Source organism: Lissotriton helveticus, chromosome 2_2 (assembly GCF_964261635.1).
Source record: "Lissotriton helveticus chromosome 2_2, aLisHel1.1, whole genome shotgun sequence".
Taxonomy (NCBI): domain Eukaryota; kingdom Metazoa; phylum Chordata; class Amphibia; order Caudata; family Salamandridae; genus Lissotriton; species Lissotriton helveticus.
The window spans coordinates 278,549,187-278,575,311 of record NC_136060.1 but is presented as its reverse complement, the minus strand read 5'-3'; the positions used below and the strand labels follow the sequence as shown (position 1 = coordinate 278,575,311).

Genomic DNA, 26,125 nt, shown 5'->3' with positions numbered 1-26,125 from the left:
TTAGGAAACCAAAAGTAAAATGAACCAATGAAAAGTTTTATAAACAAGTCACATGACCTGTTATGCGGCATAGGGTATAAAATGCGGAGAAAATACGTTGGCACGTCAGGCGGCGTCAGTAGCGGACCGATGTGCGAATAGGCCGAAGGCAATACAACGCGTCAAGATCCGGATGGCACCGAGGTGGTGTCCAGCAAGTTGCAGCACTGGTGTGGCCATCCTACAATGCTGAAAGTCGGCGTGGGGCGCCCCGTTGGCCTGTGAGTTTGCGTCAGTAGCGGACCGATGTGCGAATAGGCCGAAGGCAGCACAACGCGCCAAGATCCGGATGGCACCGAGGTGGTGTCTAGTAAGTTGCCGCACTGGTGTGGCCATCCTACAATGTTGAAAGTCGGCGTGGGGCGCCCCGTTGGCCTGTGAGATGGCGTCAGTAGCGGACCGATGTGCGAATGGGGCCAAAGGCAGCGCAACAATATTTTCTGACTGACACCACAAGGCGCTGAGATGCCAAGATCCGGATGGCACCGAGGTGGTGTCTAGCAAGTTGTGGCACTGGTGTGGCCATCCTACAATGGTAAAAGTCGGCGTGGGGCGCCCTGTTGGCCTGTGAGATGGTGTCAGTAGCGGACTGATGTGCGAATGGGGCCAAAGGCAGCGCAACAATATTTTCTACAATATTTTCGGAGTAGAAGACACCACAAGGCGCTGAGATGCCAAGATCCGGATGGCACCGAGGTGATGTCTAAGTTGCGGACTGATGTGCGAATGGGGCCAAAGGCAGCGTAACAATATTTTTTGTATGGAAGATACCACTAGGCGTTGAGATGCCAAGATTCGGATGGCACCGAGGTGATGTCTAGCAAGTTGCTGTACTGGTGTGGTCATCCTACAATGCTGAAACTCGGCGTGGGTCGCCCCATTAGCCTGTGAGATGGCGTCAGTAGCGGACCGATGTGCGAATAGGCCGAAGGCAGCACAACGCGCCAAGATCCGGATGTCACCGTGGTGGTTTCATAGTTGAGAGGCACTTCATCTGCAGTGGGGCGCCGAGATCCGGATGGCACCGAGGTGATGTCTAGCAAGTTGCTGTACTGGTGTGGTCATTCTACAATGCTGAAAGTCGGCGTGGGGCGCCCCATTAGCCTGTGAGATGGCGTCAGTAGCGGACTGATGTGCGAATGGGGCCAAAGGCAGCGCAACAATATTTTCTGAAGAGAAGACACCAAAAGGTGCTGACATTCCAAGATCCGGATGGCACCGAGGTGGTGTCTAGCAAGCTATGCAGTTGAGTTGTGTGCGCACTTGCGGAGAATAGGTCGAAGGCAGCATAACAATGTTTTCTGAATAGAAGACACCACAAGGCGTTGAGATTCGGTTACCACCGAGGTGATGTCTAGCAAGTTGCCGCACTGGTGTGGCCATCCTACAATACTGCTCCGAATAACGGCGTGGGGTGCCCGAAGGGGGGGGGAGCCGGCGTGAATGGGCCTTCCTAGGTGGAGGCTCGTCTGCTGTAGTGGGGCGCCCCTTTACCGTTTCAGTTGCCATTCAGCTGAGTTTTGGCTGCTCTTGATGCTACAGCGACAGGCGGCTGCAAGAGGACTCTCAAAATGGCGGCCTGTTCTGTGGATTTGGGCCTGGTCCACTAAAATGGCCCTGGGACACCTTAGAACTCGGACGCTCGATTTTTTTTTCCTTTCCTGTACATGCAAAAAAAGGTAAATGCCCGGTACGTTACACGCTTCATCTGCCACGATGAACTCTCCAGAGGAACCGAAAAAAAATATAGTTGTGGTAACTATAACATGCATCGTCATATGGAGAGGTGGCACCAATTAATTATAGTGCTGCATAAAAGAGAGGTTTGGAGGAGAACCCCTGACCTGCTAGTACATTCATCAAAGAAGTGGCACTGAGAGCTTCAGAGGCAAGGGAAACAGTCCCAAATATTTAGAAGAACTTTGGAAAGATTAAAATGACATGTTTAGATTGTGGCAAATTAATTTCATGTGGACAGATGAGTGTTACTCTAATAAATACAGCATATGAACATCATCATAGTCGATGGTTGGTAGAGACATTTTGACTATATCCTGGACCTGCCCGTCCTCGCCCAAAATGGCGCCGGAATAAATGGGACTCGTAACTCCTTGTTGTGTACTGGTTGCAGAACCTTGAAATCACGAGATACGTATGCAGTTTTGAAGCACATGGCGGGCGGGGACGAGAATTGATTGAATATTTCGACATCCCTATTGATATTAAGTTCTGATGTGTTATTGATTACTGTACTGTTGAAAGTTCGAATTAACGTCACCCATGGTACTTGCCCGCAAATGTATATCTAGATAATTTTATTGTAACTGGCCCTGTCGTATTTTAATTATAAAATGTAAGTCCACCGATTCCGTAACTGTTAGACACCTTAGTTCTTGCAACCTAATGGCCCGCCCGTTACGTTCCTCTACAGTGTAAATGTCTATTCATCATATACGATTACAGTTTGCTCTGTGGCAGGCCCACGTGGTTATAGGCAAGTATTTGTATAATGAAATTTTCACAATAAAGGTTTTTAAAAGAAAACATGGTAGTAGTATATACATTGGTAAAGTTTTTAATAATAGTGACTGTTTTAGAATCATTAAAAGGCAAGTGAAATAAAGCAGACCAATTACATGAAGGGTAAAAGGTATAATACGAAGGAACGCAGTAAAGATAAATGGTCAAGGGCTGTTGTGTTTTCTATTCCTGCAACATAAAGTGATCGATAAGAATCTCATATTCAGGCGTATCGGCGACTAAGACAGCAGGTCGACCCTCTTTTGCTCAACGGCTCCGTCATGGGACGAAGAAACGCTCTTTTTCTCGAAAAAAGAATATATTTTACTTGCAGGACAGTTGTAAAATTTCCGGGAAAGTACATTAGCCTGGAACATTATAACATATATTTAAGAAAAAATAATGTTCGGAAGTAATGAAAAGCGTAATTTTTAGGTCATATGACCAAGCCTTTCATCATTACAATAAGAAAAGTAAAATGAACCAATGAAAAGTTTTATTAACAAGTCACATGACTTGTTATGCTTACGTTACGCGCTGCGCGCCCCGGATGACTTCCGGATGCGCTAACGCGGCGCGTCATATGACGCATTACGCGACAACGCAGGTACAGAATATAGTCAAAATGTCTCCACCAACCAGCGGTCGGAACACAACCCCTTTCAGCAGGCTAAATAGTTCTGTTAAATGACAACAGAAGGGACAGGCAACAAGAACCATCAGTCAAAGAGGGGAGGGCTAGTTCTTCTCTACCGGGTTACATTGGGGCGCTACCGGAACTGATCGAATTGGTAGTCTACAGTGTTTCTGGATGTTTCAGACTGAAGCTGGGGTTAGCATGAGAGCAGCACCATTTTGTAGCTCCGTCGTGGTCATTCCGCAACCAATCATGGCAGCCGTTCTTTATCGTTATTTTGGGCGGGGTGGGTGGCGGAGCCGAGCTGTTTTGCAGCCATCATTGTGTGGAGTTCAGTTCATCTCACTAGTTTTGTATTTGTCATGAGGGGTTGTTCCTAATGTTTCTATTTTAGCGAGGTCAAAAAGAGATCCCATTAGTGGCCTACTGATTTTGCTCGATTCCTTTTCTTTTTTTTTACACGATTTTTCGTTATCTGCAAAGACTAAACAGAGTATTGCGACTATGTGTTTGTTTGTAAATAGAGAATGAACCAAAGAGAACTAATTCTAAAACAGTAAATACTTGGATAACAATCAATCAAATGGAGAGAGAAGCAGGCACGACGGATTACAACGGGGGCAAAGGCCTGCGTTAACTACCTTTCACTATCTGCAAAGAGAGAGTACTCCTAATAGAAATGAGGGGGGGGGGCACCATTCAAAGCAGATCAGTGTGCATAAACGCGAAAATGTTTTCACTTACCACGTACTTGACATTCGACAGCTTATGATATTTGCTATTAAAAAACCATTGAAATTCACTGAAAAAACCATAGGTTATAGACCATATATAGTTAGGAATTAGCATTTACAAAACCTTGAAAATTCACTGAAAAAACCATAGGTTATAGACCATATATAGTTAGGAATTAGCATTTAAAAAACCTTATTTTACTCACACAAAACCATTGAAATTCCATATATAGTTAGTTGCACTAACTATATATCGCGCACCCGCAATCCACTGCTGATCATGTCACATATTACATCATTCATGACATGGTCAGTGACATCACTGATGACATCTCAAATGACATCATTCTTGTGCTAATACGATAAACCTCTTCAGACTCTAATATAACCTTAGATACACTCAGTGTATACAGACACTCACACACTGCCACTCATCCATGGAGTTACTCACACACCCAGTCAGTCATGCAAAGAAACAACCTCACCTCCATTTCTTCAACTATACAGTTAAACACACCTTACTTATTGAAACATATACTAACACATATTTACTCTCTTATACAATCCCTGATACAAGTTCACAATGATCGATACAACCACTCACTCATTCAGTGGCTCTCATGCACAGTTATTTATATATGCCAACTCTCACATGTACTGTGTTTTACATATGTACTTACTATGACATGTAGCATTGAGATATCCATTCACTCATGCACAGTCAACTGCCTATGTAGCTGTTTCCACATGCACTCTTGAACTCATACACCTAGTGAATAAACTGCTCACACATCTATGCATAGAGTCACACACCTTCCAGCCACCCCCACACAAACTCAATCTCCCATATAAATACTTGGGCAACCAATTAATAACACATATAGCCTCTCGTATAGCTAATGATCAACACATGCAGCAGTTTACAGAACAACAGACATAATGATGCACAAATTAAGACAGTTTAGTCACTAACCCATGCATTCAGTGAGACACATTTAATCACTCACTCATACAGTCAGTCACGCACCTACTAAATCCTTCATCCAGACACTTATACATCCACTCATTCTTCAATATGTAAGACATATTTTAACTTTACAGAAACATACAGTCACTGGATGTTGTCATCAGTGATGTCATCAGTGATGTCATTTGAGATGTCATCAGTGATGTCATCAGTGATGTCACTGACCATGTCATGAATGATGTAATATGTGACATGATCAGCAGTGGATTGCGGGTGCGCGATATATAGTTAGTGCAACTAACTATATATGGAATTTCAATGGTTTTGTGTGAGTAAAATAAGGTTTTTTAAATGCTAATTCCTAACTATATATGGTCTATAACCTATGGTTTTTTCAGTGAATATATATATACTTAAGACGAACTCCTATTGGTGTGATGATGTCATTAGGGGGAGGGGACACAGTGACCAGCGGGTATTTTACACAGGACAAGTACTATGGGGGTGTTTCCTAACAGCATAAGGCACTGAAGAAGGCAAGTGTGCCGAAATGCATCTGCCGCTGCTGAGAGGTCTGAAATAAAGGATTCCTGCACTGTTTCCCCCTGTCGGCCACTGATCTTTTCTTTTTGGAGGGATGTTTACCGGATATATATATATATATATATATATATATATATATATATATATATATATTCACTGAAAAAACCATAGGTTATAGACCATATATAGTTAGGAATTAGCATTTAAAAAACCTTATTTTACTCACACAAAACCATTGAAATTCCATATATAGTTAGTTGCACTAACTATATATCGTGCACCCGCAATCCACTGCTGATCATGTCACATATTACATCATTCATGACATGGTCAGTGACATCACTGATGACATCTCAAATGACATCACTGATGACAACATCCAGTGACTGTATTTTTCTGTAAAGTTAAAATATGTCTTGAGTGGATGTATAAGTGTCTGGATGAAGGATTTAGTAGGTGCATGACTGACTGTATGAGTGAGTGATTAAATGTGTCTCACTGAATGCATGGGTTAGTGACTAAACTGTCTTAATTTGTGCATCATTATGTCTGTTGTTCTGTAAACTGCTGCATGTGTTGATCATTAGCTATACGAGAGGCTATATGTGTTATTAATTGGTTGCCCAAGTATTTCTATGGGAGATTGAGTTTGTGTGGGGGTGGCTGGAAGGTGTGAGACTCTATGCATAGATGTGTGAGCAGTTTATTCACTAGGTGTATGAGTTCAAGAGTGCATGTGGAAACAGCTACATGGGCAGTTGACTGTGTGCATGAGTGTATTGATGAGTGAATGGATATCTCAATGCTACATGTCATAGTAAGTACATATGTAAAACACAGTACATGTGAGAGTTGGCATATATAAATAACTGTGCATGAGAGCCACTGAATGAGTGAGTGGTTGTATCGATCATTGTGAACTTGTATCAGGGATTGTATAAGAGAGTAAATATGTGTTAGTATATGTTTCAATAAGTAAGGTGTGTTTAACTGTATAGTTGAAGAAATGGAGGTGAGATTGTTTCTTTGCATGACTGACTGGGTGTGTGAGTAACTCCATGGATGAGTGGCAGTGTGTGAGTGTCTGTATACACTGAGTGTATCTAAGGTTATATTAGAGTCTGAAGAGGTTTATCGTATTAGCACAAGAATGATGTCAAATGAGATGTCATCAGTGATGTCATCAGTGATGTCATTTGAGATGTCATCAGTGATGTCATCAGTGATGTCACTGACCATGTCATGAATGATGTAATATGTGACATGATCAGCAGTGGATTGCGGGTGCACGATATATAGTTAGTGCAACTAACTATATATGGAATTTCAATGGTTTTGTGTGAGTAAAATAAGGTTTTTTAAATGCTAATTCCTAACTATATATGGTCTATAACCTATGGTTTTTTCAGTGAATTTTCAAGGTTTTGTAAATGCTAATTCCTAACTATATATGGTCTATAACCTATGGTTTTTTCAGTGAATTTTCAAGGTTTTGTAAATGCTAATTCCTAACTATATATGGTCCATAACCTATGGTTTTTTCTGTGAATTTCATTGGTTTTTTAACAGCTAATATCTGTAGCTGTAAAATGTATTCTTCTTTAAATCCAAAAATATATTTTATATGTTTATGAATAATTTTTTTTTTAAATATTTTTTTTTCTTCGTTCCCGCTTCGCAAATCGGGAAGCTTCCCGTTAGCTGACCTTGATGCCGCGAAATAGACCGCGAGCCGGTAAACGTTTCTTTACCGCAAGTGCCGCGTTACAAAACAACATCGTGACGCCTCCCGTCCGCATGACGTTTCACGTTGTCGCGTGATACGTCATATGACGTACTACGTTAGCGAACTGGTACGCGAAGCGAGTCGCAAAGCGCAGGTTTCTGGAAGCAAACCGGGAGGCCCTGCAAAGCGCTTAACGTAAACACAGCAAGTCATGTGACTTGGTAATAACACTTTTCATTGGTTCATTTCACTTTTGGTTTCCTAATGATGTAAGACTAGGTCATATAATCTAAAATGAACACTTTTGATTGGTTGAGAACTCTTGTTTTTCCCAAATGATGAAAATCCCTCCTTCTTTCCTCACTCTGACTTTCATCATTGTGAGAGAAAGACCCTTTGTGATCACTGAGCAATGGCTTCTTTAGTAGCTTCAGCTGGTGCTTCCCCACCACCTCCACCACATCCAAGGAAGAGTGGACCACCTGCTCAAGTTATAATTCAACAAGAAGAAGAAGAAGAGGAACAGGAGGACGAGCACGAAGAGAGGCAGTTTTTGCCTGAGCAGCCCAGGATGTCTCACCGGAAAGAAAACTTCATTTGGCAATTTTTAAAAATTCCCAAAGGTCAGAAAAAAGTAAATGCAAGATACGTAACTTGCCTTATATGTCAAGATAGACTGTCCAGAGGGACCGACAAAAAATACAGTTTCGGAAACTACACAATGCATCGCCATATGACTAGGTGGCATCCTAACAACTACAGTGCTGCACAGTTTCGGAACGACCTAGATAATCTCCCTATTATGGCCAGAAGATCTGTTGTACCGGAAGTAACGGGACCAGAGGGCAGGGAGATGGTGCCAAATATACAAATGAGATTTGGTGAAGTAAAACACACCTGCGTATTTTGCGATGGATTCATTTCCTACGGAGAAAGAAGCATCACTCTGATCAACAGAGCTATTGACTATCATATGCAAGTTTGTCCGAAACGCCCAAAATAATAAATACTTCTTTTTTTTGTTTTGTTGCTCCTGTTGAGCCCTTTACAATGAATCGTTTTCATTGCCCCCTCCAAGAAAAACCCAAAAAAATATAAAACTGTTCCGAAAAATTCAAAAACAGTAAAAAAATGTTCAGAAAAATAAAAATAAAAGTTCTTTTCAGAACTACCTCCCCGTTATTAAAAAATTGGTACAATATTTGGAACTGTGCCAACCTCTATTTCTCTTAGTTCGCTTCCTAGTTCGCTCGCCGGTACGCGAACTGGAAGCGAACCAAAAACAGTAAGTATAAGGGAGGGAAACACACACTTATGTTAAAATAAAGACAGCTATAGGGGAGTAAACTAGAGATACTATTACCCGTAATCCACTGCTGATGATGTCACATATTACATCATTCATGACATGCTCAGTGACATCATCAGCAGAGGATTGCGGGTTTTTTGACAACATGCCTTATCCACGGTTTAATAACGCTGCCTTTTGCTTTATATAAGTTTTCAAATTGTATGAAATATATACCAATAGGTCGTTATGAACCTTTAGGTAGTGCTTTTCTTCATGAGGTCTGGTCGCTTCCATACACATACAGATGTTTCAAAGATGATCAAGAAGTTTATCTGAATGGAGAGGAATGCACTGAGACGCCAGATCATTCACTAATGTGTAGGCACATACAGTTACACGGTTCATGCAACAAACACCGACCAAATATGGCTTGCGTGTTGCAAGGCACGCCAGTTCCTGCTATCATCCCCACGTTCAAGTTGTTGGAAAATGGTAGTTATTTGATGCTCAATAATGAAGATTGTTCTGAGTTAATTAAAAGTATTCCTTTTATCGTAACAGTAAGTGAACGGGTTATTTGCTGCAGAAATGTTCTATTTCCTCCCACACATGAACATAGGGAGTTTTCAATCTGGCCACAAATACCAACCTTGGGACACGTTTCAACGGCATGGCAAGAATAAGAGCTCTTTTGTCTCAGAGAGAGGTGGCCTTGAGTTCGGCCCGTGAAACTTTCGTACTTCACATAGCGAACACCCGTACAGAGGTGCACACCCTTTTCAATTAAGATTTGCCTTTCAATTTCAGCAACATGTTTCCGACTATCTTTAACGCATCCTCCACAAAGTCCCTGACACACTTTTTTAAAGTTGTTACCAGTGGCCTCGTGACTTCATTTGAGAAAATCTTTGGAGTCATCCCTGCTTCCTTTCATTGTATTTTCTGCACTCTGGTTCGTGGATTGGCATTTTTACTTGCATTACCAGCGGACGCTCTTGTGCTTTTTTACATTTTTAAATATGGATGTCCCTCCTATGCAACCTCCGACCCTGCAGCTGCTGACACTGTTCCGCAATCGCATGCTAGAATATTATGGCACAATGCCGTTGGCGATATTAAGCACGGCATATGGATTATCTTTTCGGTTCTCCTACTTCACCTGTATCCAGCCTGTATTTCACTGCCTGACCTGTGATTTCGATTGGGCCATTGATTTGTGTCTCTGCGGACCGGTTTCTCCTGACGTCGACTTTAATCAGCTGATGACTCCTATCATTACTCACGAGTTGGTTTGTCCTGGCGAAAGGATTATGGCTGTGGCATTGATGCATGGACTACTTGGTCCCTGGAATTTACTGGCGGCAGCACAGTCTTTCTTGGAACAGAGCTTTCTTGAAAACCCACCGAGCTGTCCTCTGATGGTGATAGAGGATCCGGTGCTGGGAGAGCACGTATGTTCTTTTCCGCTTTTAAATTGGATGGCTGAACTGTTTTCGGATGAAGACGGTGACTTCCTATTGGAGGCTGTTGCAGCTTATTTTGCATACACAGTTATGTCATAGACCTTTTTCATGTTTGATATGCTGAGTACTAGCATTTCATTGACAATTCATTAACTTATTTGTCAAGTTTTTATTATTTACCTTGCCTATTGGCTTAAGACTCGATAAAGTACTTGGCTGTTTTATTTTTCTTTAGCATTAAATTTTCCTAGTTTTTAATGCTTTACCTTGCGGACCGTCCACATATAAACTTGCAATCTGCTCTCATGAGATGGCACTTCTATTATCTTATTCAGTTCGTTTCCGGATCATGAGGAGGTGTCATCTAGGTCCTGGATATCTTTACACCGTGTTAAGTTAGCATGGGCTCATTACCGGTTTAAACGCCATTTTTCCTTTTTTGCAACTTCTGCACACGACACTTAGTTGTTGCTTTAGCTTTCCACCTAGTAGTTCATCGTGGTTTACATGAGAATAATATGTTATTGGTCTACTATCTGCTTTACTTGTTAAACTATATCTGTACAGCGAGTGCTAAAGTTTCAAGAACAACACGATACAGAATTGTTATGAGGTCTGATCTCCACGACTTCATACTCATAACATAAGTGCAACTTCTGCCAATTCTGGGCATGAGGCGGGTTTTATATTGCTTTGCCGAACACACATACACAACAGTTGATGCGGTTCACATGAAGAGAGAGCTGGTGTATGCTGATGTGATTCCTTCAAATCTAAGACACTAAAGTATGGGCACGCCCTAAACCAACACAAAGAGACCTTCTTAGCAAATAATATAATATGTGTATTAGGGAGGGTGAGATATAAGCAGCCGCGGGCCGTGGAGGGAGTTACGGTGAGGCAGGGAGGCGGGGAGGGGGAGAAGCAGGGTGGAGCCCTCTCTACCTTGCCCCTCCCCCTCCCCGCCTCCCTGCCCCACCGTAACTCCCTCCACGGCCCGCGGCTGCTTATAAGTGTTGCTAACTCTTATTCATTTACAGCATGTTAACATACTGTCACCATTCGCTTTTTATGTACTAGTAACTATGCTGGTAATTTTGCTACTGATAATATGTGTACTTGTATTCTCCACCCTGCTTCTCCCCCTCCCCGCCTCCCTGCCTCACCGTAACTCCCTCCACGGCCCGCGGCTGCTTATAAGTGTTGCTAACTCTTATTCATTTACAGCATGTTAACATACTATCACCATTCACTTTTTATGTACTAGTAACTATGCTGGTAATTTTGCTACTGATAATATGTGTACTTTTATTATCTAAGGTACTACGCCTGAGAAGACGGCATTAGTAAATAAACATTTCAAATACACATCTGTTCTTCTTAACTCCATTTTCTGGTTTCTAAGAAATCTATAACGACCGACTGTTCATGAGTTCCACGTATCCTGAGGTACTATAAGTTCATATTCTGGATTGTCTAAACATTGAGAGTTTGTTATATCCAATGTGACACTGTACCTAGCTTGCTAAGGAGTTTTTGATTACTAACGTGAGTTTTGGGACACCCTAATTCGCCGAGGTTCCAATCCTCTGTCCACAGTTCTGTGTGAGAACAGAAACCCTGCGACAGGGGCACCCCCGACCCTTGCTGGAGCTTCATCACACTTGCGATACAACTCCAGCAATGCATTCGCCGAGGTTCCAATCCTCTGTCCACAGTTCTGTGTGAGAACAGAAACCCTGCGACAGGGGCACCCCCGACCCTTGCTGGAGCTTCATCACACTTGCGATACAACTCCAGCAATGCGCCACCTTTACGGCACAGATACATCACGCATCTGTGCTGTTTTTGCCCCATGATGCGCCGCATTGTAAATGCAGCACACCATAGGTGACGGAACAGCGGCACAGAATGACTAACACATCCCTGGTGATGCGCCAGTCATCATAAATGTATCCCTATGCTTCTTATCTTGTTAGAGATGAACCGCCATATATATCATCAAAGTTTTTTGCATTTCCTAAATAGCGAACTTTAAGGAATAAATAGCGATTCTTTACCATTCCTAGTTTGCGATGAGCTATTTGCTAATTAGCCGAATGTAGCCCAATGAAGCCCAATGTAGCCCAATGTAGCCCAAAGATGGCCGCCAGACACACAAAAAAACAAATGTAGCCCAAATATCAGCCAGATGTAGCCCAACTATAGCCCAGTGACAGAATGACCAATCAGCTTCGCAAACCTCCGTTACGCGAAGCGGAGCGCTGTTACAGATATATATCTTTTTTTGAACGTTAATTTCTCAAAATCCACTGGAGCACATATATTGAGACCTAGCAAAGGCACATCGGGCTACCAGTCCCTACAATTTTGCCAAGTTTCGTGCAAATCCATTCAGCCGTTCGATTATTATTATTATTTTTTTTTTTTGCCCCGCGGGGCCCTTTTAAAACCTCCACATCAAACCTAGGGGGTCAGCGAGGATCTACTATTCCCCCTTATGGTCATTTGCCCCTTCGCTTTGGCCTCCTCTTGTCTCTCGATCCTACCGAGAGACAAGATGGCGGCCGCTACGGACTGTTTGGAATGTTGACAGACGCCAGAGAACCAATCAGCTTCGCTTCACAAAGCTCCGTTGCGCGAAAAGTACGCGTCCTGGGCCGCTGCCCGGTCCGCTGTTACAGATATATATCTTTTTTTAAACGTTAATTTCTCAAAATCCACTGGAGCACATATATTGAGACCTACAAAAGGCACATCGGGCTACCAGTCCCTACAATTTTGCCAAGTTTCGTGCAAATCCATTCAGCCGTTCGGGCTAAAAGTGAGGCCAACCGCCCTATGGAAAACTCAATGTTAAAAACACGTTTTGGGACCCCCCTTTTTTCTCGGCCCCCACTGGACGAACCCCCCCAAATTTTCAAGGGCTGCTCAGAAACAAAATGTGCCATTTTCCTGAAAATTTCAGCCAATTCCGTCCACAAACGCCAAAGTTATTAGACATAGAATTTTCAAAAAACCCATAGAGAAAAAATCCTAACTATATATACCTACTGGCGACCGCCAGTAGGTAATATATATATATATATATATATATATATATATATATATATATATATATATATATATATTTATTTATTTTTTTCACTAAAAAATCAAAGGTTACGGGTACATTATAGTTAGATTCAGATTTAACACACACAAAACCATAGAAATTCGGCAGTTATGGTTATATTTATCTCAAGTAACTATAACTCGCGCCTGCTTGCAGTGATATCAATGATGTCATAGAAGATGTCATTAGTGATGTAATATGTGGGATAATTAGTGCATGGTGAGGGTGAGAGTTAGGACTTGTGTTATAGTTACTTGAGATAACTATAACAGCCACATTTCTATGGTTTTGTGTGTGTAAAATCTGAACTTCGCTATAACGTACTTATATAGCCTTAGGTTTTTTTTTATTGAATTTCTACGTTTTTTTAATTCTACTTCCTAAAAAAGTAAACCATCAATGTATGTATATCTTTTTTCATGATTTCGGTTTTTGGAATGATGTTTGCTCAGTGAAACTATGGGAGCTTACCTCAGGAGAGCATATAATATTCCCCATTTTCACAGAGAATCTAGAAGATGAACATGGAGGAGTTAACATTTTCCTCCACGATTCATTTAGGTAAAGACTGCCTTATAAGCCATCACCTTCTTTCACATGAGTCTCCTCCTTCCTGCGCTGTGGAGAACCAGATAATGCATATACCTCCATGTTCTTCAGCATCACCGTCTCAAGCTTCCATTCACCAGGACCTCTTTCACAAATTGATCACCCTTCACTCAGACAAATACTCAGATTATAAGATTGTGGTGAGATGAAATTCATAGCTGTATTTCAAGGATTTCTTGATTTTACTTTTTTTACCATTAGCTATGGGCTCAAATGTGATCCATCAAATCAGGAAACTCTTTCCTTTCAAGCCAAACAGTGCTTGTTTCTTTCTGCTCCATCACAAATATGTTTCATTCAGAAACTGGTCCAGCAAAAGCCCCTATATACAAGGTATTCACATGCAGATGATAATGCCTTTGTGCTTCACCGTCAAAGTTATATTTAAAGATCAGATTTTGTAGTGGAAATAGTGATCCTGAGGCTACTATGTGAACCAAGAGTGAGTCAACAGGTAGTAGCTTAGCTACATAGAACTTGAAAGTCTATACACCTTAAATAACAAATGGGTCTGGTTTTCTGCCCCCAAGTGCTGAACTCATTGATTGTACTTCTCAACATCATCACATATTTAATAAAAACCCCTTCTTTGCAAGCCACTCATAGAAGGATTTTGCGTACACCATATCCTCAGTGTCACTACAAGGTAATCTACAAAGTTCCCTATTCTCAATCCCCATATGTTTGCAAGTATATGCCAAAATGTGCATTTACACGATGGACTCTTGTTTTCCTCATAAGGTTAAATAGTTATTCCTGTAGAGAAACCCTTTCCCAAAACCTCACTACTAGATGTTGCTACCATGAGTATATTTGTTTCCCTTTCTATGATAGGAGGCCGTCTGTTGATTGATCGTGAACACCCTAAAAATCGAAGACTCAAGTTCATTTTGCAGCAACCCTCTGATGTGTACAATTCCAATGTCAAACTAATGAAAATGTCTCTTTGTGAAAGTGAAACTATACCTGTATTCTGTGTGCATGTATGTATGTGGTACATATAGATTGGACCTAGTGGAAAGTAGTGGAGCACTCTACAGGGTCCATGTAAAAGACACAATCAGTGGGTGACTGGAAAGGTAGCTGTTTTCTAAGAATGAAGGACAACTTTTACTGCACCTGGTTGTAGTGCTCTTTAAACAGTTGTCTGTTCCGCTCTTTCCTAAATTGGAGCAGTCCTCGTGGATGTGGGGATTTCATTCCAAATGCTCAGTGCATAAATGGGAGAAGGCCAGTTGCTTTGTTTTTGTTTCTGGCTTTTCTTTTTTCCAGTGTGATCATGTCCTAGATGCGGGTGTTCTAAGAGCCATTAGAGGTGGTGAGCCTGTCAGACAGATAGGCAGGGATGCTGGTCTTGATGTAAGTGTAGGTGATGCTGCTGGTTTTGAAGATACTTAATGCTGATGAGCAGCCAGTGAAGTTACCTCAGGGTGCGGGTAAAGTGGTCTTATTTTTTCATGCCCTGATGAAGTGTGCTCCTGCATGTAGGATACCCTTTTGGGGGCAGGTGTAGAGCCTGGAAGACTTTGGATCAAGACAAGAGTACAAGGGCTTGAACAGCCGTTCTTAAGTCACTTTCCGGGAGGAAGGGTTTCACTTTCTTCAGTCGAAAGAGCCGGTTACTTGACAATATGTCCTTGCGGGTGAGATTGGTGTTTACATTGAATCTAGGGTACTTGTCATTTGGTGACAGTTGGGGTTAAAATCCGTCCAAATTTATATTGTCGAGCAGACTTTGGACTAGTTGTTGCTTGTTGTTCTTGATGAACATCAGGAGTTCTGCTTTGCTCAGGTTAAGCTTTTGTTATGTACTGGACAGCTACGTCTGTATGTGTTGTGTGCAGCTTTTGAGTTGTTGGATGTCTGTAGAAAGGAGACTTGTTATTATGCAAAAGTAGACTATATTTCGATCTCTGGCTATGTTGTGAAAGAAATTCATTTATTACTTCCAAATTTAGTATTTTTACCAAGGACAAATTAAATGAATCAGTTAAAGATTACCTTCCAAACATTTTTTGGGAGTTAATAATAATGACGAGCATTATTACCTGTGAGTAGAGTCCCACGGGTTCCATGTAGAGGTTGAAGATGATAAGGCAAAAAATGTAAGCTTGGGGAAAAGTTGCAGGCTACCTGCTGCAGCGTGATCTGAGGCCAGATTGATAGCCTTACAGGATGTGGTTCATGTTGGTGAGTTCTTAGAGTTGTGCATCAAGATATGGACTGCTGCTTTTTCACACCTAGGTGTAACTTCTCGACAATCGTGATGGAGCAAAATCGTACCCCTACGTTGTAAAACGGATGGTTATTTCTTAAACTGACCACACTACACAGGCAAATGTAATTTATTCAGCTCAAGAGAAAGTGTCACTCCAGGTGTCATGAAAATGTCACACCAGCACACTACAAACACAGAAATGTCCCTCGTGCAAACTGAAAAGGTGGCAGTGATGAAAACTTGAATTTAAACAAGTAATGTCGTGATGCTTTACCTCAGAACCTTTTTGCTTTGAGCCTGGGAGAGCTGCTCAGCTGCCTGCATGACCTGATGGAAGCAAGGGAGTGATATTTAACAAACACAAAAAGGATTGCGGTTGCTTAGAGAGGAGTGAAAAGAGCCGAAGGATTAGCCCTCTGTGTTTGTGAGTAGAAGAGAAGAATGAACGCCTTTCAGAGAGTTCGCACTCCAGCTCCCTGTCCTTTCAGGGTTATTAAAACAACATATTATGATTATACAAAGCAGGGTAAGACATCACACTGCTGGCTGCATTATGGTAATTAATAGCGAATTACCCCCTGTTGAGCGAGCCACTCATTCAGCTGTTCGGCTGTGTAATACTTTCACAGAAGGCGCATAAATTAGGAGATGTACCTCCCAGAGAAAAAGAAAATTAAAGATTAATTTCCGAACCACCGCAGCAGTAGATAAACACGCTGTGAGCGTTTTTAATCTGGAGTTATTTAATCACACACTACAATTACCCCAGATGTACTCCATGAATTATGTAATGGAGTTCTTTATTAAACGACTCTAATAATTTCACACCAGAATGCTAATCTACTCGTCAAGCTTGTTAGAGCTGACACTTAACAGTATTACTCCTGCAGGCGATCCATACCTTATCCCTTCTCATCCAGATTTCAAGTTCTCGTTCATGTTTTTTTTTGCATGAGCCCAAATCTCTTCAAGTTGGTTGTGAAGCTTTTTCCTTTTACATTTTGCAGTAATTGATCAACATTCTGTCTCCAGTCTTTCTACTATGTTAAGCCTGCAGCTACATAAGTTTGCATGATAGACTTTCCGAGGCACTAGAATTATATGTGATTGAAGACTTTCCTTTGACAGAATTGCCTCAAAAACAATAAAGTCATGGATTATTGCTCACAATGTAGTATTATGTTATAAACGACAAATAAACTACAGTGGGCTTCTTGTCTATCTTTTAAAAACGGAAGTCGTCACAACCTGCAAGAGTCCTCCATTACTTGTGGTACACTGAAGATAAAGACAGATTTTTCTATGCATGCTTGCAGGTAGCTCATCACTTATAAATAATACAGAATAGGTCGATAAATAAAGGTTTTCAACTTGAAAACATTGATTCAGTAAGAAAAACCTCCAGTAATTTCATGGTTTCTAGTTCCTGTTCAAGGTGACCAGTTCACTTAGGTTCAAACCTGCAGCTTGCAACATGTCAGATAGGACCTCACAGTTAGCTTTGGTAGACACCGAGGTTTGAGGGCTTAGAGCTCTATGACCAGATTAAATAAATAGGAAGTATAGCAAAGATGGGATTTGTAATGGGGACAGTACTAGACAACTCACTAAACTGCTTGTTTTTCCTGTTTGAAGTGCACATTTGTACAGTGCATACATTTACATTTTTGTCAAAAGTAGTGGTAACAATTTTCCCAGAATCACACATACTTTTTGGTCAAAGGCAGGAGTAGACCTCAGGTATCCAGCATCCAAGGCCAGCACTTAGGTGGCCCTTCATCATTTACTTCTTGCTTATCTCGGAATTCAAAATTCAACAAATACTTTCTTAGTATCTAACCCCAGACATAAAGTGCTTCTTCAACGAACTCAAAGACAAAACTCTTTGTGCAAGAAATTCAAGATGATTGTGCAGTTTGCCCAGTGCTGAGGTGGTGTTGTCAATTTTCAAATCTAATACCACGAGCTCTTAGATACTGTTTAGACAGATGTTTGGCAGTTTCTTCTTTGATGGCTTTCATTTGGTTGCAATATTCACTCAGACTTTATGCACTGAAAGTCTTGTTGCAAGGATACATGGTAATAAACGACTCCTACGCAAACGACTTCTCATCAGGGATAAGCTCTGCACTGTGGTGTATTTCCTAATGCTGGAGAAGAAGTGTTTCTTGACTGTGATTCAAGGTGACTACGGTTGTATTTTCTCTTCAAAGGTGCACGTGTGCAGATGGATTCGAAGGCGAACACTGTGAAGTGAATGTCGACGACTGCGAAGACAACGACTGTGAAAACAATTCTACCTGTGTAGATGGAATCAACAACTACACCTGTCTATGTCCACCTGAATACACAGGTACGCATGCACCAAAGGTCAGAGTTATTTCAGCATGGCTCCCACATGAGGATAATTTCAGCTGAGTCCCAATAACCATATGTTTGAGTAGGATATGTAGATTCAGCCTCTTCTCTACCATCGGTCTAAATATATGGATAATGCCTTGAAAATGGGTATTTTGCTAGGGGCCCTTGGCTCCGACCCAAAAATGCGGTACTCCCATACCGAGCATCAAACAAAATGTCTTGTGTCTGTATTCTTAAAATTTGCTAGCAGTACTCACTGCATCATGTTAATATATCTGTGTCCAGGGTACCTGTATTTGTTGCGGTTAAGTGGTGGCGGTAATTCAAATTGCTTTGTAAAATGTAATTTATTAAAATACCACTTTAACAATTTAAAAATGCAGTTTAACATGCAGTGTCACGCACTGTGCAAATTCCAGTACTTCTGATAGATGTTAATGGCACAAATCCCCCTGGTGCAGATATAAACCGAAGTATGTGATACATCCAATATCACTAACAAACTTTAGAACCAATGAAACAGAATCATTGTTGTCATAAACGCGCGAGGTCTACTCGAGCTTGTCTTTTTATTCACATTTGGATGTTCTAATATGTCTGGGTGGCTCTACAGTTATCATCACTTAATATTTGTTTTGCATTTTTACATGTGCATATATACTCTAAATGCCAATATATATATAGAATGGATCCCTTAAAAACAAGCGTGTTCCATGAATGAGTTGCCCAAAAGTTTCTTCCAGTCTGTCAGTTTTTTTATCTGAAACTTTTGAATATTGCTACACTGTTTTTGATTGCACAACCTTTTCTCCGAATGTGATGTCTGATATGTGTCTTTTCAAAATGGATGTTCCCGGCTTATTTATTACATGCTTAAAGAAAGAAGAGTTTGTAGACATCGTGGTTCCCCTTTGGGATGCTGCCTGGTCAACTACCTGCTGCAAACAGGCACCCCGTTTCTCTACCCCAATTGTTGTAATGGAGGTGTTTCCATAAATATTTAATAAATTATAACTTTTTGAAAAAAATTCCTTAAACCGCCCATGCAGTTTCTCAACACAATAAATAACTAGTATTAATTTTCCCCAATGTAATATTTCTCAATTTGCCGTCCTCAGAAGCACTTTTTCTTACTCTTCCGCTTACATGGCATCTAGGAAAACATTAGTGTGACATTAACTGCACGATTGACCTTCTCTTAGGAATCCCCTGACACACGAACCCAATCAAGCAGTGCAGAGTGAAAAGAGGCGCTGCCTCCCTCTCACACCTTTAACATTTTACACAGTTTTATATTGCCCTGGTGCATCCATCACCTGCGGCCTGCGCTGAGCTGTCACACTCACCCAGGCACCTTTGAGGTCAAGTTAGCCTACAACTCGCAACAGATGTGAGTTAATCACCAACTTTCTGGAAAAATTTATTTTATCATTAAGTATGAACAGCTCCTCGATTAAAATATTTATCTTTCTTTGCTTCAGATGTTCCTACCTCAGATAGTGTGTGTGTAAATATCACCGTAACCATGAGGTGTCAATATAGCACCATATGAATCATTACCCAATATGTAGTTTTATATTACATTTTTATTTTGGGGTAGTTAGTTTGAAAAAGTTGTTTTCTTCAAAGTGCACATAATGATCTCCACTGACTCAAATTCGAACATATTTAGTTTTATCTTTTCTTACCTTTCATAAATATTTTTTTGATAAACGATGGGCAATGGTGAGTGAGGGCCAGTGGATTTGTTTGATTTTGTGGCAGTGGCATTTATTGCATACTAAGGAGTTTACCAACTTTGCCACATAACTTGCAGACTGCACAAAAAAATTGTTTCAATATCAGAAGGATGAAATTAATATTGCCACAGATTGTTCTCCATACTTTGAATTTAAGTCTGTATAATTTAGATAACATTAATGCATAATTTGGTCCAATTTATGCATAATCCTAGTAGTTTTTTTTAATGTGACCATGTGCAGAATGGGTTGGACTCAGAGCCTGGCTTGTGACAATGCTCATGTGCTCAATCAACTTTGGGCGCACATCCCTTATTTTGTGCAGCCGTGCCATGTGACAGTAATCAGTGAGGTAAGAAGGGTGTGCAGTTCCTTAAGGGGAGACAACAAAAAAAGGGGTTAAAGTTCCAGAGGAAGGGGTGAGCTCCAGTTGGAGCAAGGGCCCTCACATACCCCGTTGGGTGTCATGCTTTATCATTGGGCTAGCTCCTCGTCAGGCCGACGTTGCAATACACGACGGGCACCCACTATGGGGTTCTTTCACAGAGATATTTCCCTTAGCTGTTTGATGAAGTGAGGGTGAGTGGGCTCGAGTGGTGTGTGTAGAGCGGTGAACAAGTGGATTAAAATAGGTTAAGAGATAATCAGCCAGACTATTTAATGATTGAGCTTGCTCACCTAATTGAAAGCGCCCATCTTTTTAATTGGGTGAGCGAGCTCAATCAATTACCCCTTTCTTGTTGTCTTCCCTTAAGAAACTGCACATCCTTCTTACCTCAAAGTTTTAAGAATCATCAGGCTGTATATAGTGAGTTATTATTTAGGTTATTTCCTGGCATTAGATGTTTGCTGATGACATAGCGCTTATCCTCATACTTAATATTAGATAATTTATTTATTAAAAGCAGTGGGGTCAGGATACAGGTTATAATGCGGCACATTACACAAGGAAACGTAATCAGAAATAGTCTATAGAAGAGAATTTACTAACGCAATAAAATAAAAGAAAGCATAATATTATACAAAAAACATTACATTTTGTTTAACATGTTGTGTTAAGTTATGTGTATTTGTATGGTGTACATGTCACCTGAGAGGGTATGTGCTGCCATGACTGGGCCAATTAGAATAGCTAGGTTTTCAATATTCTGTGGAATTGTGGCACTAAAATGGCAGCTCTGATGTGCGGTGTAGGTCGTTCCAGGCTCAGTGGGTGCTACAAATTAGAAAAATACACTGAAGCAAAATTACGGTTGTGGGCTATATGCAGTCTAAGCACAGTGTAGAATAATGCACCCATATACCATTCATCATTAAATTATATTCACTTTTCTGACATCAATGAATGTAGTATACCTCCTGTCATTCTTGCTTCGTATTGGCTGAATGTTCTCTTTATTGATGAAGCAATGTCAAAAAGTCTGTCTCTTCTGTCTTTGTCTCTACAAGCTGCTAATCAAAATGAGGTGGAAAAAGGTCAGTAGCTGTCTATTCTTTTCTTTTTTTCTTAAGTCTTTTTATCTGTTATTTCTTGGAAGGTTGTGTAGCTTTCCATTTTCATCCAGAGATTGCGTGATAGAGGTTTCAGTGGAGCAACGGTTGAGGCAGCAAGGTTTGCAGTGAATAGGAAGAAAATTGAGGTGATCTTATTTTCCAAAAAGGAATCTAGAAAGGAGAAAATAGAACCTCAGATGCGTTTTCTCACCACATTCAACCCCCAAAATAAGGAATTCAGGGATCTGGTCAATAAAAATTGGCATATTCTTAAAACTGATCCAGTCATTGGGAAGATGCTGCCTAAGCAGCCCCCTCCCCTCACATATCGTAGAGCTCCATCTTTGAGAGATGCTGTTGTTAAAGCAAGCCCCATAATGGAACATGATCCAGGATGGCTAAGGCCTGCTCCTGGCTTTCAGAAATGTAGCAGGTGCAGAGCGTGCAGTATAGGCAAGAATACCTCAGTTTACTATACCCCCTTTGGTGGTAGGGAGGTGACGATCAGGGGGCCAATAACTGCAAGACTGACTTTTCAGTATACGTCCTAACTTGCACCTGTAATTTGCAGTATTGCACACTGCAAGTACATAAAATAATCCTGCAGCACATGAGGGCGATCACCAACGCTGACAGATCATACCCTGTAGCCCGACACTGCAAAACCACACACCAGAAAGATCCCACACAAGTTAAATACTTTGTGATAGACGCAGTCCCGGCCAACAAGAGTGGTGGTGATCTAGTTAAAAATTGCTTGAGCTTGAAAAGAAGTATATCCTCACGCTCGACAGTAGAACACCTTATGGGCTTAACTATGATGAAGAATTTTATTCATGTCTTTAATTCAAGTTCTTTGGTATGTTAATTGTTGTAGTCCACAAGCATTAATTAATTGTATTAATTGTGTTGAATCCAAGATGAAATTAAGACTGACTCCTTGTAAAAATGGCCCGCTTCCAGGGGTTAGAACAGCAACCGACACTATAAGGCACTTGCCGTAGATAGTTGTGGGAGGTGAATTAAGATGCTTTGATCAAATGGGAACTTGCCTGTAAATCTTTGAAGTTTTATTTGACATGGGTAAATGACTGGTGCATTCAACTCTGACACTTGTCTAGTAGGAACAAACAATGGAAGTTTGATTTAATTTAAATAAGGAACATTTTACCTTGACGTTTGACAGCAATAATCCAACATTCTATTGGGAATAACTTTGGCGCCGAATGAGGGATCTGCCTGTAATTTTTCTTAACTTTGCCTCGCTGCGCTCCGCTCCTTCCCTGAAAGTTTTGGGGGGATCCGTCAAGCGGGGGCCGAGATAAAAGGGGGGTCCCAAAACGTGTTTTCCCCATGTTAATTTCCATAGGGCGGTTGGACTCACTTTTAGCCCGAACGGCTGAATGGATTTCCACCAAACTTGGCAAAATTGTAGGAACTGGTACCCCGATGTGCCTTTGCTATGTCTCAAGATATATGCTCCAGTGGTTTTTACGAAAATTAACTTTGAAAAAATATATATTGGGCTACATTGGGCTATATATATGTTAGAGCCCAAATGTAGCCCAATGTAGCCCAATGTAGCCCAATGTAGCCCAAAGATGGCCACCAGAGACAAAAAAAACAAATGTAGCCCAAATATCAGCCAGATGTAGCCCAACTATAGCCCAATGACAGAATGTCCCAGAGTGTTCTAAAGAACAAATAGAGCGCTTACAGTCTTACTTATGACAAAAGTATGGCACACCTGAAGTCATCTTGATTGGAATAAAGTGTTAACACTTAAAACATTTAATTTGCAAAGGAACAAAATTAGGGGGTTCATTTTGCCATAGAAATTATGATTAGTGCTGAAGAAAGAAAAATGAGGGCACATTTTGAGTGACTTCTCAAATCCTCTTATATTTCATGAAAACAATTCTGATATGCAGTCTCCCAAGATGGCCACCAGAGACAAAAGAGCCCAAATGTAGCCCAAATATCAGCCAGATGTAGCCCAACTATAGCCCAATGACAGAATGTCCCAGAGTGTTCTAAAGAACAACTAGAACGCTAACAGTCTTACTTATGACAAACGTATGGCACACCTGAAGTCATCTTGATTGGAATAAAGTGGTAACACTTAATACATTTAATTTGAAAAGGAACAAAATGAGCGGTTTCATTTTGCCATAGAAATTTTATATATATATATATATATATATATATTCACTGAAAAAACCATAGGTTACACACCAGTTATAGTTAGGAATTAGCATTTAAAAAACCTTTGAAATTCACTGAAAAAACCATAGGTTTCACACCAGTTATAGTTAGCTGCAAAATTTTCCTCGCATAAAACCATTGAAATTCCCACGTTATAGTTAGTTGGACTTACTATAACTTGCACGTCTGCAATGCACTGCTGATGACGTCACATATTACATCGCTAATATATGTATTTTTTTTTAAAGTAGCGGGGTACGCGTACCGTACGCGCACGGTACGCGTACCCCGACTTTTTTTTTAAAAAATACATTTTTTTTTTGCGTTTGGGGTCCTTGTGGGACCCCCTGAGCAGGCCTAGGAGGTCAGGGTGCTTCTACTCTGGCCCCTTTGCGAGTTTCACACCAGTGATGTCATTTGAGATGTCATCAGTGATGTCACTGACCATGTCATGAATGATCTAATATGTGACATCATCAGCAGTGGATTACGGGTGCGCGAAATATAGTTAGTACAACTAACTATATAGGAGCAATTTCAATGGTTTTGTATGAGTAAAATGTCCAGCTAACTATAACACCACTAAAACTTATAGTTTTTTGAGTGAGTATATATGTATATATAATATATATATATATATATATATATATATATATATATATATATATTTATTTATATATAAAAGCTCCAGATTTGCCCCTCGACAAGAACACACTCCGACAACAGCTGGCAACCAGTACCTTTAATTGGTAAAGACAGAAACAGGCATCACAATCCATTTTGCAGTCCCAAAGTCGATATAGCCTGGCGCGTTTCAGCGCTAAGTGCGCTTTCCTCAGAGGCTCAACAATGTTCTTGTGCATGTTATGACACACCCCTTTATTTTATATTGTTCAATTACCCGCCCTTAGATGGGCTGCTTAGATTTCTGGGCATTGTAGTCTGTGTGTCATTCATGAAACTCCCAATGGATGCACATCAATGTTCTGCGTGTAAGCTTCCAAGCCCTCAGATGGGCCTCGTGATGCCATTCTGTCTAATATCCTCAAAGCTGTTGGTCCATGATTGCGGTTTTGCAGATTCAAACCACATGGTCCACACATTACCAGGAGGTGCGTCCTTCACGGCTGGGACCACCGTGTAAACATAAAAGCTCCAGATTTGCCCCTCGACAAGAACGCACTCCGACAACAGCTGGCAACCAGTTCCTTTAATTGGTAAAGACAGAAACAGGCATCACAATCCATTTAGCAGTCCCAAAGTCGATATAACCTGACGCGTTTCAGCGCTAAGCGCGCTTTCCTCAGAGGCTCAACAATGTTCTTGTGCACGTTATGACACACCCCTTTATTTTATATTGTTCAATTACCCACCCTTAGATGGGCCGTTTAGATTTCTGGGCATTGTAGTCCGTGTGTCATGCATGAAACTCCCAATGGATGCACATCAATGTTCTGCGTGTAAACTTCCAAGCCCTCAGATGGGCCTCCTGATGCCGTTCTGTCTAATATCCTCAAAGCTGTTGGTCCATGATTGCGGTTTAAATGTGCAGAAGCAGCAAGAACAAAATGCACCCATTCAGGGTGAATATTGACACACTACGAGATCCAGAATTCCCTGTCCATCAGAGGGCGTGACACTATTCTCAAATCCTTAAAGGGGGTGTGCCTGTGTAAACACGATGACGTCGAGCCTTTGAGAAAGAAGCACCATTGCTTCGAAACGCGTCAGGAGTTATCGACGAAGCTGCGGAAGCTTTCTGCATATGGGTGGCATTTGACCTAATAAAAGGACTTGTTCCAGCTCAGTGTCCGTGTGCGTTTCTGCCAGAGGGGCAGTTTGGAGCATGATGTATACGCGGCAGCCCTTGCCGCGAGAAACGCACCAACCCGAGAAGACTGGGTGTCACGGTGCGCGGTATCCTACCCGGCTTCTTTTGTGAGACACTGACTATGGATCTTAATGTACCGATGTGTGGAGGCCCATTTGAGGGCTTTAAATGTGCAGAAGCAGCAAGAACAGAATGCACCCATTCAGGGTGAATATTGACACACTACGAGATCCAGAATTCCTTGTCCATCAGAGGGCGTGACACTATTTTCGAATCCTTAAAGGGGGTGTGCCTGTGTAAACACGATGACGTCGAGCCTTTGAGAAAGAAGCACCATTGCTTCGAAACGCATCAGGAGGTATCGACGAAGCTGCAGAAGCTTTCTGCATATGGGTGGCATTTGACCTAATAAAAGGACTTGTTCCAGCTCAGTGTCCGTGTGCGTTTCTGCCAGAGGGGCAGTTTGGAGCATGATATATATATATATATATATATATATATATATATATATATATATATATATATATATATAATATATATATATATATATATATATATATATATATATATATATATATATATATTCACTGAAAAAACCATAGGTTTAACACTCGTTATAGTTAGGAATTAGCA

General features: G+C 41.1%; 1 protein-coding gene across 4 annotated transcripts in view; it reads left to right on the top strand.

The window, feature by feature from the left end:
* Positions 1–26,125, top strand: part of SLIT2 (slit guidance ligand 2) — a 739,121-nt gene that overhangs the window by 630,385 nt on the left and 82,611 nt on the right. For 2 of the 4 annotated variants that reach the window (XM_078678410.1, XM_078678409.1), the window contains 2 exons: positions 18,076–18,215; positions 21,412–21,438. In XM_078678410.1, the coding sequence (XP_078534536.1) occupies positions 18,076–18,215; positions 21,412–21,438 (167 nt within the window). The remainder of the gene's footprint in view (positions 1–18,075; positions 18,216–21,411; positions 21,439–26,125) is intronic. The other 2 variants (XM_078678412.1, XM_078678411.1) reach the window with 1 other exon arrangement.